A 17,433-nucleotide genomic window follows, 5' to 3' on the forward strand; every position below is an offset into this window, starting at 1 on the left:
TTGCAAAATGATTATGATACATGTCATAATAGTAATATTTCAGACAGTATTAGAATGTGTGTTGTACTTGATAATGTCATTGTCTACACAAAATAAAAAAGTATCTGAAAAATAAGAACTATAATAGGTAATAGAGTGTCGAATTGATCTTAGTACATCACAAAATCTACAGTAAGGCTGCTTATAATTATGTTTTGCTCAGTATAGTATAACCAAGACTAATCAAAAAAGAATAACTACTATAGATATGAACTAATTGTTTTATATATAAGTAAAGAATATATGCAGTAGAAGATCTATATATATTTATTTCACTATGCTTTAATGAATGCTTGTATATGGAAAAATAATATGTACTATAAAAAAGTTGTTGCTTCTATATTGGTGGTATCATTTTGCAACCAAAAGTAAATATTTTGCCTACTGTTATATATTTTGTCTTGTTACAGATTCACTTCTTTAGTAATAAAATATTAATATATAAGGTCTATGCATATGTGGCAAGATGCATTGGGATTAACCATTTATATGGTTTGCCTATTGTTACCTATCTATTTCCACGGCGTGTGTTCAAGTATTCGAGTCCAAAGTCAGAATGGTCAATCTAAATTGTCATTAAGTACTCTATCACCAATCAATATCGTCTTCAATATATTCCCCAATACTGTCGCCTACATCCTTCTCAAATCCAAAGTTCATTCCAAATGGGTTATTGTATTAATTGTGTTATTGGGACATATACTTCCTACATGGCGTTCACTTGTAATAATTAAAGGTGATTTAGTTATATCCATAAAGATCAGAATGTACAAGCCGAAAGAAAAGAGGCTCAATTGACACATAGAATTTAAAAGAATAGTTTGGATATATGACTTATACATATTTGTGTAAGTGACTCCGCCAAGTTTAGGCGCAAGTATACTATAGGCTATAATTAGCCGTACGTGAGATTGGCACGGAATTTTTCACTCCTCGCAAAATTATAAAAACCTGGAGATCGCCATCACTTACTAAGGCAATTGATACAAGACAATAAAGAATTGAACTAATACAATGTCAATTGATTTTCAAGAATTAATTTCTAAGCAAAGTTACCCACTTTGGGAACATACTCCTGAAGAAGTAGAAAAGATTGGAGCAGAATTAATAGAAAAGGAGAAACAATTTAATGATAAAATTGCTAGTATTTCTACCCCAACTTTAGAGAATGTACTTGAACCATTTGCTCAACATGCTAATGAAACTTCATTTCTTACCAGTCAAATTACTTTTTACCTTCATGTTTCAGCTGATAAAGAATTAAGAGAAGCTTCTACTAAAGCTGAAAAGGAGATGGAAGAAGCAGCAATTGAACAAAATTTAAGACCAGATGTCTTTAAAGTTTTTAATGAATTATATGAATCTGTTAAGGATAAAGATATTGAACCAGAACAAAAGAGATATCTTGAAAAAATTGTCTCTTATTATAAGAGAAATGGGTTAGCATTACCTGAAGATGAAAGAAATTTAGTTAAGAAATTAAAGGTTGAATTAAGCAATTTATCACTTTCTTTTGGAAGAAATTTAAATGAAGAAAATGATTATCTCATTTTTACAGCTGAAGAACTTGATGGAATTCCACCAGATACATTTAAACAATTAGAAAAAATCACTGAAGATGGAGTTGAAAAATTCAAGATGAGATATAAATATCCAGAATATGTCCCTGTCTTACAATATGCTAAGAATCAAAATACAAGAAAGTTAACTTATGTAGGAGCTCAAAATAAATGTCCTCAAAATGCCGAAATTTTAGAAAAAATTATTAAGATCAGATATGATCTTGCTAAGGCATTAGGTTATGAAACCTATGCTGATTATGTTTTAGAAGATAGAATGGCTAAGACTCAAAAGACTGTCGTCGACTTTTTAGATGATTTAAAGGCTAAATTAAAACCTTTAGGAAATAAGGAAATAGCTAAAATGAGAGAATTCAAAAATGAAGATTTAAAAATTAATGGTTTAGAAGCTCAAGATGAATATTATGCTTGGGATTATAGTTTTTACAATGAATTATTATTGGAAAAAGAGTATAAAGTTGATAATATTAAAATTGCAGAATATTATCCAATGGATCAAACTATTGCTAAAATGCTTGAAATTTATGAACAATTACTTGATATTAAATTTGTTAAAATTGATAATCCTCCTAAGGGTTCAACTTGGCATCCAGATGTAAAGATGTTTGGAGTTTATCAAAATATAAAGTATGGTGAACCTAAACCTGAATTTATGGGTTGGATTTATTTTGATATGCATCCAAGAGAAGGTAAATATACTCATGCAGCTAATTTTGGATTAGGTCCAGGTTATTTAGAAGCTGATGGTAAAACAAGACATACACCAGTTACTGCATTAGTATGTAATTTTACTAAACCATCACCAGAAAAGCCTTCATTATTAAAACATTCTGAAGTTACTACTTTTTTCCATGAATTAGGTCATGGAATTCATAATATATTATCTAAAACTATTTATGCTAGATTCCATGGTACTCATGTTGAAAGAGATTTTGTTGAAACTCCTTCACAAATGTTAGAATATTGGACTTGGGATAAAGAACAACTTAAATTTTTATCATCTCATTATGAAACTGGTGAAGTTATTAGTGATGATTTAGTTGATCAATTGGTTAAAAGTAAAAATGTTAATAATGGATTATTTAATTTACGTCAATTACATTTTGGACTTTTTGATATGAAATTACATACTATATCAACTAAAGAAGAATTAGATAAATTAGATTTAACTAAATATTGGAATGAAATGAGAGAAGAAATTGCTATGGTTTCAAGTGGAGGAATTCCAACTAAAGGTTATGCATCATTTGGACATATTGCTGGAGGTTATGAAAGTGGTTATTATGGATATTTATATTCATCAGTATTTTCAGCTGATATTTTCTATACTTTATTTAAGAAAGATTTAATGAATACTGAGAGTGGTATTAGATACAGAGATATCATTTTAAAGAGAGGAGGTTCAAGAGAGATTATGGATAATCTTATTGAATTATTAGGTAGAAAACCTAATTCTGAAGCTTTCTTAGAAGAGATCTTTGGTAGTGCTTAGTACTTAGTGCTTAGTGCTTGGTGATTAATTTACATAATAATTAAGTATGGAATCGTAAAATAACATATATATATATCAATTTATACAAGAAAATCTATGTAGATCTAAGCATCAGTAGATTGAGATTCAAATGGAGTAAGTTTTGCAGTACCTTCAGCCCATGAACTACCAAAATAAGTAACTTGTTTAATAGCATCAATAATATCTTCATAAGAACCTCTAACTTGTTTAGTAGAATCTCTTTCTCTTAAAGTAACAGATTCATCTTTAAGAGATTCAAAATCAATAGTAATACCAAATGGAGTACCTAATTCATCATTTCTAGCATATCTTTTACCAATAGAAGCAGAAGAATCATCTACTTTAAATGGAATTTGATTCTTTCTTAAAACATTAGAAACTTTTTCAACAATTGGTTTTAATTCAGCACTATTAGATAATGGAACTAATAAAACTTTAGTTGGAGCAACTAATGGTGGTAAAGATAAAACAGATCTATCAACATCTTCTGGTCTAGACCAGAATTGATGTTCAAAAATAGAATAAATGATACGTCCAATACCAAATGATGGTTCAATAACATTTGGAGTAAATTCACGAATATGTTCAGTTCTCTTAACTTTTTCAATTTTAATTAATTCAGTATCTAATTCAGTTTCACCTTCAACACCAGGAACTTTAATAACAATTTTACCATTAGCAGTTAATTCATTACCTAAAGATTCTAAATCAGTTTGATTTCTTTCTAATAACCATTTTTCAATACTACCAGCATCCTTTCTAAATTTAGGACCAAATTTCTTCTTGGAAATTTCAATTTCAAACTTTTCAACAGTTATTGGTTCAGGTAATGGTTGTCTAACAACTAATTTTTCTCCAGTTTTAGCAGCATGAACACTTAAATCATAAGCAGATCTATCGGCACATCCTACACATTCTATCCAACCATAAGAAGTTTGTAATTCAGCATCCCAACAATCAGAAGCATAATGAGCCATTTCATTACTCATATGTTGTCTAAATCTTATTCTATTAGTATCAACCCCAATTTTAAGTAAGAATAAATAAATTCTAGCAATAAAATAACCAAGAGTTTCATTATCAACTAAACCAGTAGAAACAGCTTCACCAATAGTCTTTTCAATTAATTCAGTAGAACCAGATTCTTGAACACCACTTGGTAAGAAACGTAATTTTATATCCTTAACTTGATTAAATTTAGGATGAGATTTATCTTCTGGATCAACAAAATGTTCAATTTCTGCCATTAAAAATTCACGAACTCTTAATAAACCAGCTCTTGGAGCAATTTCATTTCTAAAAGATTTACCAATAGATGCAGAAGCAAAAGGCATCTTTTCATTGTTAAATTCTAATAATTTATTGAAATTTAAGAATTGACCTTGAGCAGTTTCTGGTCTTAAATAACCTTTCAAGTTACCAGATGGACCAATAGCAGTTTCAAACATTAAATTAAATTCAATTGGTGGTTCTAACTTACCACCAGTGGATGGGTTAGTGATATCATATTTAACAATTAATTCACCTAATTGAGGACCAGAGAATCCATCAATTTGGGCTAAAATATTTTCATATTCTTTAACAACTTCATCATCTAATTTAACATTCTTAATTTCCTTAACTTTCTTCTTTCTTTTCTTTTTATCTTCATCTTCTTCTTCTTCAACTTTAATACCTCTGGCAGCTTTATCACCCTTTAATCTGGATTCTAAAACTTCTTCAACTAAATGATCAGCTCTAAAGATTTCACCAGTTTTTAAATCTTTACACATCCAATCAGCGAATTTATCAACATGACCAGAAGTTTTTAAAACTTCATGAGGTGTAAGCATGGTACAATCAACTTCTAACATATCTTCTTCTAAAATAAAATGTTTTCTCCAAGTATCAACAATATTGGCTTGGAAAGCACAACCTGGTGGACCATAATCAAATAAACCAGATACACCACCATATAATTCAAAAGCTGGAGCAAAGAAGAATCTTCTCTTTAACACTTGTTCTAAGGCATCCCTATTAAAAGGAGCAGTCACTGCACTACTTGACATCTTAGCAGTTATTACACGTAATAGGGTCCTGTTGCGATTTAGTAAGCGTCGAATTGTCACCTTTAAGAACACTTAATATAAGTGAAGAATGACTAATTTTATCCTTCTACAGAATTGTAGTTCATCAAGCTTGGTGGCCCAAAAGAGTAATCGCCAAATTTTTTTTCAGCTATAATCATTGTTGGTCCGTGCACTACCAGATGATTCACAATATTAGTTACTATTAAATTATTAAAATATTTAAAATAAGGTATGAAATACAATAGTAGAGTGGGGTTAGACTATATAGGATATGTATAGAAGTGAAGGTAAAGCAGAGAGATGACTAATCTCTTTTGAATCTTAATTTTCTTATAATTCTTCTTCTTTTGAGGTCAGGTTCCTCAAGATCCAAATCTTTCCAAATAGGATGACTCATTACCCACCAGAAATGTATTTGTGAATAAGGATAAGTAGCAGTATTATATTTACCATCATTGAACCAGGCTGTACATCCACCATATGGAGTACCAAATACAGCTTTTTGTAATTCTTCTTGTGTAGTTTTATACCATTCATTATATTTCTCGGTTTTGACACAAATAGAAATAATTCTACCTCTTAATATCTGATATGAGAGCTTTTCAAAGAATATACAACTACTTTCAAGGGACATGATTACAGATGAATGACCTGGAGATGCATTGGGACCACCAATGAAAAAGAAATTAGGACAATCTCTAACTAAGACAGTTTTGTAAGCACTGGGCCCTTCTTTGGTCCATATAGCACCAATATCAGTTCCTTTGCGGCCAATTATTTCATATGAATGGAAACTTTTTCTAAAGTCATAACCAGTACAAGCTATAATTATATCAGCTTTCACCTCTTCTGAGTCAGTGAAAACAATAGAATCCTTTGTGATATGATCAATGGGCTTGTCGGTAAGTAACATTTTTTCATCATGGAGGCATGGTAAATAATCATAATCAAATATTAATCTTTTGCACCCAATTTTATAATTAGGAATTAGCTTTTCATGATATTTCTCAGGTGCAGCAGATGTCATATATTCTAACGACTGTTTTCTAATAATCCATCGAAGGAAACTTCCGAAAGCTCCTCTCTTAGAGAGTGGGTATTTTATTTCAGAAAGTATACATACAACCCAACGAATTAAAAACAAACCAAAAAAGGAAAACGAAAGGAATTGATAAATCTGATAAATAAAGTATGGAAGGGGTGGATATATATAATGCTTTGATCTAACAATTTGAGTTACTGATTTAGGATTATAATCTTTTAGTATTCTAGGAACTACTTGGTTTGCTGAACATCCATTACCTATAACTGTCACATTCTTACCTTCTAAGGATACATCATGATCCCAAATGGCTGAGTGCATATAATGGCCCTGGAAATCTTCTAAACCCTTTGCTTCAAAGTGTCTTGGGTTCACTAGACCACCTTGACAAGATGCAACTATTTTAGCAGTGTGTTTAATTAATTGTCCATTTGTAAGATCTCGAATGAACATGGTCCAGTTTGCAGCCTTTTCATTATACACCAATTTAGTTACTACTCGCTTAAATTGTGCATACTTTCTTAAATTATATTTCTTAACCACCTCAAGGATATACTCTTCTAATTCATATTGTGGTGGTTGAATACGACTCCAGTTTGTATTTAAGGCATATGATAATGAGTACCATAACGCAGGGATATCTGATGCGCACCCAGGATAAGTATTAGCATACCATGTTCCTCCGAAATTATCATGTTTTTCAAAGATAACTATATCATCTTCCATCAACTTTTCTAAACAAGTAATAGAGGTTGTAATTCCTGCAAAACCTGCTCCTATGATAGCAACTTTAGAACTTGTTTCTATTGTTGGTAATACATCATTTACAGGTGTAGTGGATTTTGCACCTAAAACTGCATTCGCATCCTCATGTTTGATGCGAAAAGGTCTAGGATTGCTATGAGACTCAAGTGGTAATGTAATAGTTGACATTTCTTGCTTACGGTTAAGACTATATAATCTGCCATTAAGAAAAGAATAAATCGTATATATAAACTACAAGTTGTGTTTTCGTATACAAAATGAAAACAAGTACTAAGTAAAATAGGCATAATTATACGTGGTGCGTATAAATAACTTTTAAAATGCCCCCCCACATGGTGTTGTCTGATAGGGAGCTAATTTCAGAAAATCATTTTTACTGAACAAAGCGCAAATTGCACGATTTTCGAATTATGGCCTCGTTGCAGAGTCATATTACTGAGATCCAATTATTATGTTTTTGTAATCATTACTTGTCGTAACGAGAGGTAATGTATTGTTAGGTTGCACGTTTTGAATGGGAGCAAAGTTTTGCTACCACCCAGGTGTGCGCATCTATTTTGGGACCATTTATAGTACTTTAGATTGTTATAATATATATTTACATTACGTAATATTTATTACCCATCAAATTTGTGGATTTACTGATGCTTTATAACTCTATTTGTTATCTAAAGGTTCGTAGTCTATATCCTTATAACGAGGATGGGTCATTTCCCACCAGAATCTTATCTGAGAGTATGGATAAGTTGACGAGTTGACATGACCATCTCCATACCAAGAAACACATCCACCAAAGGCAGTACCAAAAACTGAATTGTGTAATTCATTTTGTGTATCAACATACCATTGTTTGTATTTCTCTGTCTTTACACATACTGATTTATATTTACCAGCTAATACTGGCTTGATTAACTTTTCAAAGTATGTACAACCGTTTTCAATTGCCATAACAACGGAAGAATGTCCAGTAGCAGAATTTGGTCCAGCAATAAAGAAAAGATTTGGTGCATCTCTTAATAAAACAGTTTGATAAGCACTACCTCCATCATTTGCCCAGATTTTACCTACATCTTTCTCTTTACGACCAATGATTTCGTAGTTTTGGTAACTCTTATTCACATCATAACCTGTACAAGCGATAATGATATCAACTTTCTTTTCCTTTCCATTTTTGAATACTATAGAATCTTTCGTAATATGGTCTACAGCATCATCAGTAATTGTAACTCTTTCATCATGTAATGAGGGAACATATTGGTAATCGTAAATCATTCTTTTGCAACCAATCTTAAAATCAGGAGTAAGTAAATCGTGGTACTTTTTAGGAGCTTGCTTTTGAATATAATTTCTGGAAGATCTTGTGTTAATCCGGCGAACAATGTTTGAAAAGATTCCATTTCCCTTATAAAGAGGAAACCTGGCTTCAGCAATTGCAATGGTTAATAGTCTAACAAGAGTCAATCCCAAGAACGAGAAGGACAAAAACCTGTACAACCATTGAAGTGCTCTAGGAACTGGTGGCATAATATAATGCTTTGATTTGAAAATTTGAGTGACAGACTTTGGCTTATAATTGCTTAATATATTTGGAACTAGTTGATTAGCTGAACAACCATTACCAATTACTGCAATATTCTTACCTTCCAAAGATACATCATGATTATAAACAGCAGAATGCATATATACTCCTTGAAAGTCTTCTAAACCTTTAGCATTATAATGAATTGGATTAACCAAACTACCTTGACAAGAAGTAACAATCTCTGCTGTATGTTTAATCAATTGTCCATTAGTCAAATCACGTATGTACATAGTCCAATTTGCTGCTTCATCGTTATATTCTAAACGAGTAACTGCTGTTTTGAACTTGGCATACTTTTGTAAATTATACTTTTCAGCAACTTTAAGAATGTATTCCTCCATCTCAAATTGAGGAGGTTGAATACGACTCCAATTATTGTTCAATTCAAATGAAAATGAATACCATAAGGCAGGAATATCACAAGCACATCCTGGATAGGTATTAACATACCAAGTACCACCAAAGTTATCATGCTTATCAAACATTACAAAATCATCTATATTCAATTTCGTCAAACATGAATGAGCTACAGTCATACCACCAAATCCAGCCCCTATAATTGCTACTTTTGAACTTGTCTCAATCACGGGTAATTCATCATTGATCGGAATTTTAGGTTTAGGTCCGAGAACCAAATTTGCATCCTCATACTTAACTCTAAATGGATCTGGATTCTTATGAGATTCTTGTGTTAAAGTTACTACTGACATTATTATTTACGACCTCAAGGTTCTGTTAGACCCAGTTTCTTTTCATTATCAAAATTACCTAATACTTAATTATATATATATATATACTTTACGATAGGGTTACCCCACAGAATCTTTTTTTTTTCAAAGCAGTTGCTAATCGCATGTGGAAAAATTTCTGCGGTTAATTATAATTATCTCTATACGGTAATATTTCATGGCTTTGTGTAACTTATCTTGATCCCTCTAATAGATTCTCTTCGTCGTATTCTTCTTGACTATATGGGTCAAGATTTGATTCATCGAAATATTTTCGAATCACAAGCAGACAAGACGTTATGACGACGGTGAATCCAAAAACTTTATCGAACCATTTATCTATAAACTCCACTTCTTGAATTGAATCACTTGCACTTTTAATGGAACTTCCTGATAATGAAAGAATTTTAGAAATTTGATTCGAAAGGTTTGACGGTAAATTTGTTCTAATTAACAATGCAGTGGCAATTACGTAAATTCCTAATAATTGCGCGATAATTATATGTTTTAACCAACTCTTTGCCATCAGCGAGGATGACCCCAGTGGGAAAAATCTTGTAAATGAACGGAATGTATTAAATACATTGGAGAATGAACATATGAATAAACCACCTGATAACACAAAACTTAATTGATTAACTAGTTGTGTTTCTGAAACTGAAGCATCTCTGAAAAATAAAAGAATTATTTTGGCTAAGGTGGTAGCTAAAGCATCTTTACTGGGAGTTTGAATAGTTTGATCAAGTTTCTGTTCATCATCTTGTATAACATTTGTTTCTGAATGTAATTGATATAACTTAGTATCTGTACTATAAAATAATTGTCTTGGTAACCTGATCAATAAAACATTTATAATTCTATAAACACAATATATTCCAAGTGCAAGGTATCCCCATTTGTATAAGGTATTTAGAATCTCATTTTCAAAAGTCTCCTTTTTACCATTTTGTTCAAGATATTTTGATATTAACTTGGTGATATCATTATATAAAGAATTCCGTAAAGAAGTTATAGAGTCTATTTCTCGTTTCAACTCATTTTCTTCCAGATTTCCTGAAGAAAATGGTAAACTAGCAAATGATTGAACTTTATGAACAATATTTCCTAATCTTCTAGGTTTTCCTTCATGAGATAGTATACCATTTTCATGAATGGTATTGTCAATTTCATTATAAGTTCTACCACCACTAGCTACTAAATACTTATTTAAATCTTGTTTTCTATTTCTTAGTAAAGTAGTTGTATTATTGAAATATCCTATCGCTGAATTGATATCGGATTCAGTTACACCTTCTTTTGTAACTTTATTAAATTTTGAACCACTTAAAAGTCTATCAAGAATTATATCCATTGAAAATAATTTATATGGAGTAGACGTAGAACCAATTCCAGATAAAATTGCTAAAATAGTTATACCAGCAATTGATATTTCATTAATTTTTCTTTCAAGAATTGATCTATCAATATATTTAGAAGATTCATCATTTGATAATCTTGGTGGGACGAAAGATCGAGACAAATCTCCACATTTATGTAATACAAAAAACCATAATAAAAATAATGCTATAGTGAATCCACTTGAGTAATAATTCTTCTTAGTTGACGGTATTATATCATGATTTACTAGTAAATTTATTATTAAAAATGGTTGTACTACTGTAAGTAGAATAATTAATGAATCTATGGTAAAATGGAAAAGTCCTAGTCTGATGTCTACATTCATGACATCTATCAATTCACATAACATTAATACAATAAGACCTATACTTAATGTTATAGTTATAGCAAAACTAAATCCCACCAATAGTTCTTTAATATGATTAATTTCTTGTTGTTGGCTTCTTATTTTATCGCCAAGATCATTATCATCATCATCGTCAATGTCTACATCCAAGGGAATAATTCGCGTTTTAAATCTGTAATTTAAGTTGGACACTATGTACTCATTGATTCTCGACTTGGGTAGATGCAATTTGTTTGTATAATTCTGTATTAAGTCATGTTTAAAGATATATCTATATATCCATACAAACAGGGATATTAGAAACACCACGAAAAGGAGGGAACTAGCAGACATTATGGAAAAAAGTAACTTTCTAAATTGAGCTTCTAGTTTTCACTCATGTCTGAGTGTTATGGTATGAATATGACTAATATTATTTGTTATAACAATCCATATATAGACACTGTGTTGTTATAAACTCGCTGAAATTTTGTATGGGATTTGGTATATCTGGGATATATGCAGGATCACCAATTTGCAGCATGTTGTGGAGGGACAGAGAAGGATTTTGGATGAGGGACAGTTGTACCACTCAATTTATAAGTAAATAAATTCTCTCAACTAGTAGAGTGTGATTCCCAATATTAAGAAAAGGATTATACTGGCATTTGAGATGTGTATGATTTCAAGGATTTTATGATCAGGGCTGTTGTCCATTAATATCAAAGGTAATAGTTATGTATTGTGGTGTGGATGTAACTGTAGAAGTAAATGTCACGGGACTCGTATTGACTTTTTTACACGACCAGAAAAACTCTTCAATATATAACAAATTTTTCAACATAGTCAAGAACATAACTTAGAGGAAAGAGAGTTCATACCCACAAGACAATAACAATAATACCAAAATGCCTCCTAAGTTGAGTTCGGAAAAGAGGATGAGGAAGTTCCTCATCGAGCACCTTAAGACTCGTAGAATCTTTGGTGCTAGAATCGCCGAAGGAGAAAAGACTGTTAAAGAATTAGCCAGATTAAATATGGCACCCCAAGTATTCTTATTCAAGAACTTATTTAGTGGACAAGTATTATATTCCCAAGTTCCAGCATATCATCAACAACAAATTGATGAACAATTTTTAAGACCAAATTGGCAAAACAGAAAGCCAAGTAGAAGAAATGATTATTGGAGAATAATGTGTGTTGCAACATTTGATAATTACGAATATGCCGTAGCAGCTTATAAGGGATTAGTTGATTTAAGAAAGACCAGAGATGTTGTACAAAAGGATGTAGCACAATCTTTAAGAAGAAAAAATGACGATGGTAACATTTGGTTTCAAGGACAATATAGACCAACATATACTCAAGAAGCTGTGGCTGATTTGGCTCATGTTATTGATGAATTTGAATTAGAAAATACTAAATTGACATGGGAAAATGAATGGAGAAGAGGTGAAGATAAATTCTGGAGAAATGATCTAATTGAACATGATACTCTTCCACCATTTAATGCTAAACTTCAAACTGCTATGTTAGATGAATTAAGAATTAAAGCACTTGAAGAATTTGGTAAATTAAGAGAACAAGAAGAATCTAAAAATACTGAACAGATTCAACAGTCTGAACAACCTGTAATAGCATAAACTGGTTACTTATATGGTACATAAATATTTTTTGGATCTAAATCCACTATAAAAAGCTTAGCCGATTGGGAGTAAATTGCGAACACTGTATATAGAAGCATCTCTCGTATAACCCATTCATTAATTTCTTCATTTATATATCCATATATATAACAATTTGTAATATAGATCTTATCAATTATTAGTTATAAATTTCAGTTTGAGTTATCAGTTATCAGTTATCAGTTTAGTTATCAGTATAACTGAAACAACAATACAATACCACAGCCGTAGTTATCATGTAATAAGATAATGAAGAAATTAGGTCATTTCCTAATTGGGTAAGGGCCATAGTTGTCACGTGATATAACCTAATTAGTCAATCATCCGCTTTTCTCTCCCTCACTTCTCTCCTGCTTAACGCCCGCCCGCCTGTCTGTTGAATTGGCCGATGATGGAGTCAAAAAAAAAAAAATCAAAACCCGAAACCGAAAACTGTGTGATAAAAATCCAGACGGAAGAGATCCACAGTATTTGCTTATTCAGATAACTCCAACGTCGGATTTTATTTATTCAACACTTATTCCCCAGCGGACTATTTGTTGTGAGCAGTCTGATAATTTTGTATTACTAGTTGAAATAAAATTTAATATTACTTATAAAATTTATATTTTAAACATGAATTTCTACTATAGGAAACTGATGGGCAATGGGACCATAGCCAGTAAGTTTAGGTTGGAAAATAATATACAACCGCCTATAATTCAACTGAATCAGTCCAATTTAAGAAATCCAATTCATTCACATATTACTTCTACTACTACTTTACCAATAGGATCGGGTTATATCTCCACAGTTGCTCCACAATCTTCAGCATCCACTTTAACATCAACATCGACACCAACTTCAACTTCAGGATCAACTTCAGGATCAACTTCAATATCAAATTCAATAGATTCTTCTATTCCAACTAATAATGGTCATACCACAGGTTCATACCATACTCTTGATGAGAAAGAACAACTGATAATAACTGGAGCCTTAATGACTAATAAGAGAAGTTTTATAAAATCAACAGAAAATGATGATCAAAAAAATCAACCGGTAGAATTTCCTGATACTCATCATCCTAATAATTGTAATCGATGCTATAGATTGAAAAAGAAGTGTTCTAGAGAATATCCTAAATGTTCAAATTGTAGTAGAACAGGTAATGAATGTGAATATATCCATAGAAGTAATAAAAGGAGAAAGAGAATACCTGGATCTAAGAACATCAAATATTTAGGTGAAAATACAGATGCTAATGTTGTATCGAAAACTGATATTGATGTAGTATCAGATGGTAAATCTTCTGATGAAGTAATTTCTGAGAAAATTTCTGAACAGAAACCAATAGTATTGAAAGAAAGTAATGAAATATCTAAACAAGTTCATAAATTAGTTTCAGTATCATCATTATTATCTACAGAAGAAGAAGAAGTATCGGTTAGTCCTTCCAGTACCACCACCGCAATTACTCCATCTTCTTCAATTTCTTCAAATACAATCACTTCCACTAGAGAACCACGACCCAAGAAAGTACCTTCTGCAGCTTTATCATCATCTGCTCGTAGAGCAAAGGAAGCTGATGATATTCCTGAGCATGAAAAATTAATTCGAAGATTATGGACTACAAGTAATACTAATTTGAAAGAAGAATTTATTACCATGAAATCTATATCTGATCCAGAACTTCCATTGAAATTTGTTCGTAACTATTTCGATAACTTTTCTCATAAATATCCTTTTATTGATAAAATGACATTTTTATCTACATTTAATAATATTGACTTTACAAAGGAATCAATAATTAATTTAGATACTTATTTATTAATGGCAAGTGGATGTCTAATTGCTGATTCTACCAATAAAGATAAACGACATTTTCAAGATTATTTTAATGAAAAGAATATAGCATCAATCATTGATGTTTTAAATTTGAACATATCATATAATGATAGAGATGAAATAGTTGAAAGTTTGAAATTATTATTATTATTAACTGTCTATAGTTTAACTTCGTTAAATTATGCCTTTTCTTGGTCTTTAATAGGTATACTTGACAGATTAATTGTTCATCTCGATTTATATAAGAAATCAGATAACGTTTCAGATCAAAGAATTTTCTGGTCCATATATAATTTGGATAAAGAATTAAGTTTATTAGCAGGAAAACCTAGTCAAATTCCTATAAATGATTTTATACAGGTTGAATTCCCATTAACTAAAACCCTTTATGAAGATGAAAATTTACAACTAATAAATCAGGAGATTAAACTTTCTCATATAAGAGATACTTTATTATATTTAAAATTATCAGGTAAGAAAAATCATGATTTAAAAAGTATTTCTAGTGAACTTGAGCAATGGAGAATTGATACAAGTTCTGCTATACATCAAGGATATTCTCAAGCACCAAATATGCCAGAATTTATTTCAATTACTAATTTGAATTATTATTATTTATTAGTAGAACTTGATCAACTTTCATTATGTGAATCATTTCAATTTACATTACAATTTATTTCTAATTCATTCCATTTATTTGTGTCAGAAGCTAAACATAATGATAAGAAACAAAGTTCTGAATTAAGTTTGAATGCATATTTAATGTGGCATATTCAACTTAGTAAAGTTATTCAGTATAATTTAAATTCCTTATTGGATATCTTTAAAGATAATCAAATATCAACTATTCAAATAAGTGTAAAATTAAGTGAAGTAAACAGTAATTTACAAGTCATTATAAACTTACTTAATTATCTTCAAGAATTTAACAATGTAAATCAAGAAGCTCCTACTAGTTCCAATGATGAACAACAAAAGAAGATTGATATTAATACTGAACATCTTCAAAGTATACATAAGAAATTAATTACATTTAATGTGATGACCAGTAATTTAACTAACCGATTAGAGCTTGCTCAAGAAATTGGAACTGTGGTTGAACAGATACGAACTATATAGGGAGATAGGGAGATAATTGTGGTGTATATGTATTATATATTAAACAATCGCTGTAACATTTAATATAAGGATAATATTAATTATGTAAACAGAATGTAGTGTACTATATTATACTATACTATTAAGTATATTAGAGTATACTATAGTAAAGAAGAGTACAGTAGTAATAAATATACTCAATATTTATAATGACTGCAAATCATTTGCATTCGCATTCGCATTCGCATTCGTCTCGTAGGGGAAGGTCGTGTGAGCACGCCCAAATTAGTGAGGATGGCAAATCCGAAAATTGACAAACCTCGAACTAACTCACAGTACTAAGACAAGAGATCTGTATAGAATTAAGAAGTAATAAGCCAATTAACTATAGAATGCCTCCAAAAGCCGATTGGGACAAGTATGTTGCCCCACTCGATGACGATGAAAAGAATCAAGAAAAGATAACTCCATTAAGTGAGGGAGATATTCAAGTATTAAAGACTTATGGAGCAGCACCTTATGCAAGTCAATTAAAACAAATTGAAAAGGATTTAAAAGATATTGAAGATAGAATAAAAGAAAATATAGGAGTTAAAGAAAGTGATACAGGATTAGCTCCACCTCATTTATGGGATGTTTTAGGAGATAAACAAAGAATGAGTGAAGAACAACCATTACAAGTGGCAAGATGTACTAAAATTATTGAAGCTACTACACCAGCTGTAGCAGGAGCTCTTCAAAATGCTGATAATAAATCTAAATATGTTATTAATATTAAACAAATAGCGAAATTTGTCGTTGGATTAGGTGAAAGAGTATCTCCAACCGATATTGAAGAAGGTATGAGAGTTGGAGTAGATCGACAAAAATATGAAATACAATTACCATTACCTCCAAGAATTGATCCTTCAGTAACTATGATGACAGTAGAAGAAAAACCAGATGTAACTTATAGTGATGTTGGTGGATGTAAAGAACAAATTGAAAAATTAAGAGAAGTTGTAGAATTACCATTATTATCACCAGAAAGATTTGTTAAATTAGGTATTGATCCTCCAAAGGGTATATTATTATATGGACCTCCAGGTACTGGTAAAACATTATGTGCAAGAGCTGTTGCTAATAGAACTGATGCAACATTTATAAGAGTTATAGGATCAGAATTAGTTCAAAAATATGTTGGAGAAGGTGCAAGAATGGTTCGTGAATTATTTGAAATGGCTAGAACTAAGAAAGCATGTATTATTTTCTTTGATGAAGTTGATGCCATTGGTGGTGCAAGATTTGATGATGGAGCTGGTGGAGATAATGAAGTTCAAAGAACTATGTTGGAATTAATTACTCAATTAGATGGGTTTGATCCAAGAGGTAATATTAAAGTAATGTTTGCAACCAATAGACCCAATACATTAGATCCTGCATTATTAAGACCGGGAAGAATTGATCGTAAAGTAGAATTTTCTTTACCAGATTTAGAAGGTCGTGCCAATATTTTTAGAATTCATTCTAAAACTATGAGTTGTGAAAAGGATATAAGATGGGAATTAATTTCTAGATTATGTCCTAATGCAACTGGTGCTGAATTAAGATCTGTTTGTACTGAAGCTGGTATGTTTGCAATTAGAGCTAGAAGAAAAGTTGCTAATGAAAAGGATTTCTTACAAGCCGTTGATAAGGTCATTAAGGGTAATTTGAAATTTAGTTCTACTAGTCAATATATGCAATATAATTAGGTTTATATATAATTAATATTATAATACAGATTTTTTCATTGTAAAAGCT

At 31.0% G+C, this 17,433-nt stretch overlaps 8 protein-coding genes across 8 annotated transcripts; 4 read left to right on the top strand and 4 right to left on the bottom strand. All coding sequences in view use genetic code 12, as the record gives it.

Moving 5' to 3' along the window:
• Positions 1 to 1,016: 1,016 nt before the first annotated feature.
• Positions 1,017 to 3,143, top strand: PRD1 (metalloendopeptidase). The gene has a single exon (XM_064882391.1). The coding sequence runs from the start codon at positions 1,054 to 1,056 to the stop codon at positions 3,109 to 3,111; it is 2,058 nt and encodes a 685-aa protein (XP_064736854.1). The 5' UTR covers positions 1,017 to 1,053; the 3' UTR covers positions 3,112 to 3,143.
• Positions 3,144 to 5,300, bottom strand: GRS1 (glycine--tRNA ligase). Its single transcript, XM_064882392.1, has one exon. The coding sequence runs from the start codon at positions 5,178 to 5,180 to the stop codon at positions 3,216 to 3,218; it is 1,965 nt and encodes a 654-aa protein (XP_064736855.1). The 5' UTR covers positions 5,181 to 5,300; the 3' UTR covers positions 3,144 to 3,215.
• Positions 5,301 to 5,331: 31 nt separating this feature from the next.
• On the bottom strand, positions 5,332 to 7,406 carry RJT21DRAFT_133391 (flavin-containing monooxygenase). The gene has a single exon (XM_064883193.1). It carries the CDS (start codon positions 7,174 to 7,176, stop codon positions 5,506 to 5,508), a length of 1,671 nt encoding a protein of 556 aa, XP_064736856.1. The 5' UTR covers positions 7,177 to 7,406; the 3' UTR covers positions 5,332 to 5,505.
• A 181-nt stretch (positions 7,407 to 7,587) lies between these two features.
• On the bottom strand, positions 7,588 to 9,327 carry RJT21DRAFT_122419 (flavin-containing monooxygenase). The gene has a single exon (XM_064882393.1). The coding sequence runs from the start codon at positions 9,298 to 9,300 to the stop codon at positions 7,666 to 7,668; it is 1,635 nt and encodes a 544-aa protein (XP_064736857.1). The 5' UTR covers positions 9,301 to 9,327; the 3' UTR covers positions 7,588 to 7,665.
• On the bottom strand, positions 9,328 to 11,395 carry RJT21DRAFT_109061 (uncharacterized protein; the record flags this gene model as incomplete). The annotated part of the gene is made up of 2 exons (XM_064879888.1): positions 9,328 to 10,608; positions 10,642 to 11,395. The coding sequence occupies 2 exons, from the start codon at positions 11,393 to 11,395 to the stop codon at positions 9,512 to 9,514; spliced, it is 1,851 nt and encodes a 616-aa protein (XP_064736858.1). The 3' UTR covers positions 9,328 to 9,511.
• A 509-nt stretch (positions 11,396 to 11,904) lies between these two features.
• Positions 11,905 to 12,866, top strand: RJT21DRAFT_122422 (mitochondrial 54S ribosomal protein mL67). The gene has a single exon (XM_064882394.1). It carries the CDS (start codon positions 11,950 to 11,952, stop codon positions 12,682 to 12,684), a length of 735 nt encoding a protein of 244 aa, XP_064736859.1. The 5' UTR covers positions 11,905 to 11,949; the 3' UTR covers positions 12,685 to 12,866.
• Positions 12,867 to 13,166: 300 nt separating this feature from the next.
• On the top strand, positions 13,167 to 15,743 carry RJT21DRAFT_122423 (uncharacterized protein). The gene has a single exon (XM_064882395.1). It carries the CDS (start codon positions 13,342 to 13,344, stop codon positions 15,670 to 15,672), a length of 2,331 nt encoding a protein of 776 aa, XP_064736860.1. The 5' UTR covers positions 13,167 to 13,341; the 3' UTR covers positions 15,673 to 15,743.
• Positions 15,744 to 15,911: 168 nt separating this feature from the next.
• RPT1 (proteasome regulatory particle base subunit) lies at positions 15,912 to 17,426 on the top strand. Its single transcript, XM_064885748.1, has one exon. The coding sequence runs from the start codon at positions 16,044 to 16,046 to the stop codon at positions 17,382 to 17,384; it is 1,341 nt and encodes a 446-aa protein (XP_064736861.1). The 5' UTR covers positions 15,912 to 16,043; the 3' UTR covers positions 17,385 to 17,426.
• The last annotated feature ends 7 nt before the right edge of the window (positions 17,427 to 17,433 follow it).

The sequence above is a fragment of the Scheffersomyces amazonensis genome (genome assembly GCF_036850825.1).
Source record: "Scheffersomyces amazonensis strain UFMG-HMD-26.3 chromosome Unknown RJT21scaffold_6, whole genome shotgun sequence".
Classification (NCBI taxonomy): domain Eukaryota; kingdom Fungi; phylum Ascomycota; class Pichiomycetes; order Serinales; family Debaryomycetaceae; genus Scheffersomyces; species Scheffersomyces amazonensis.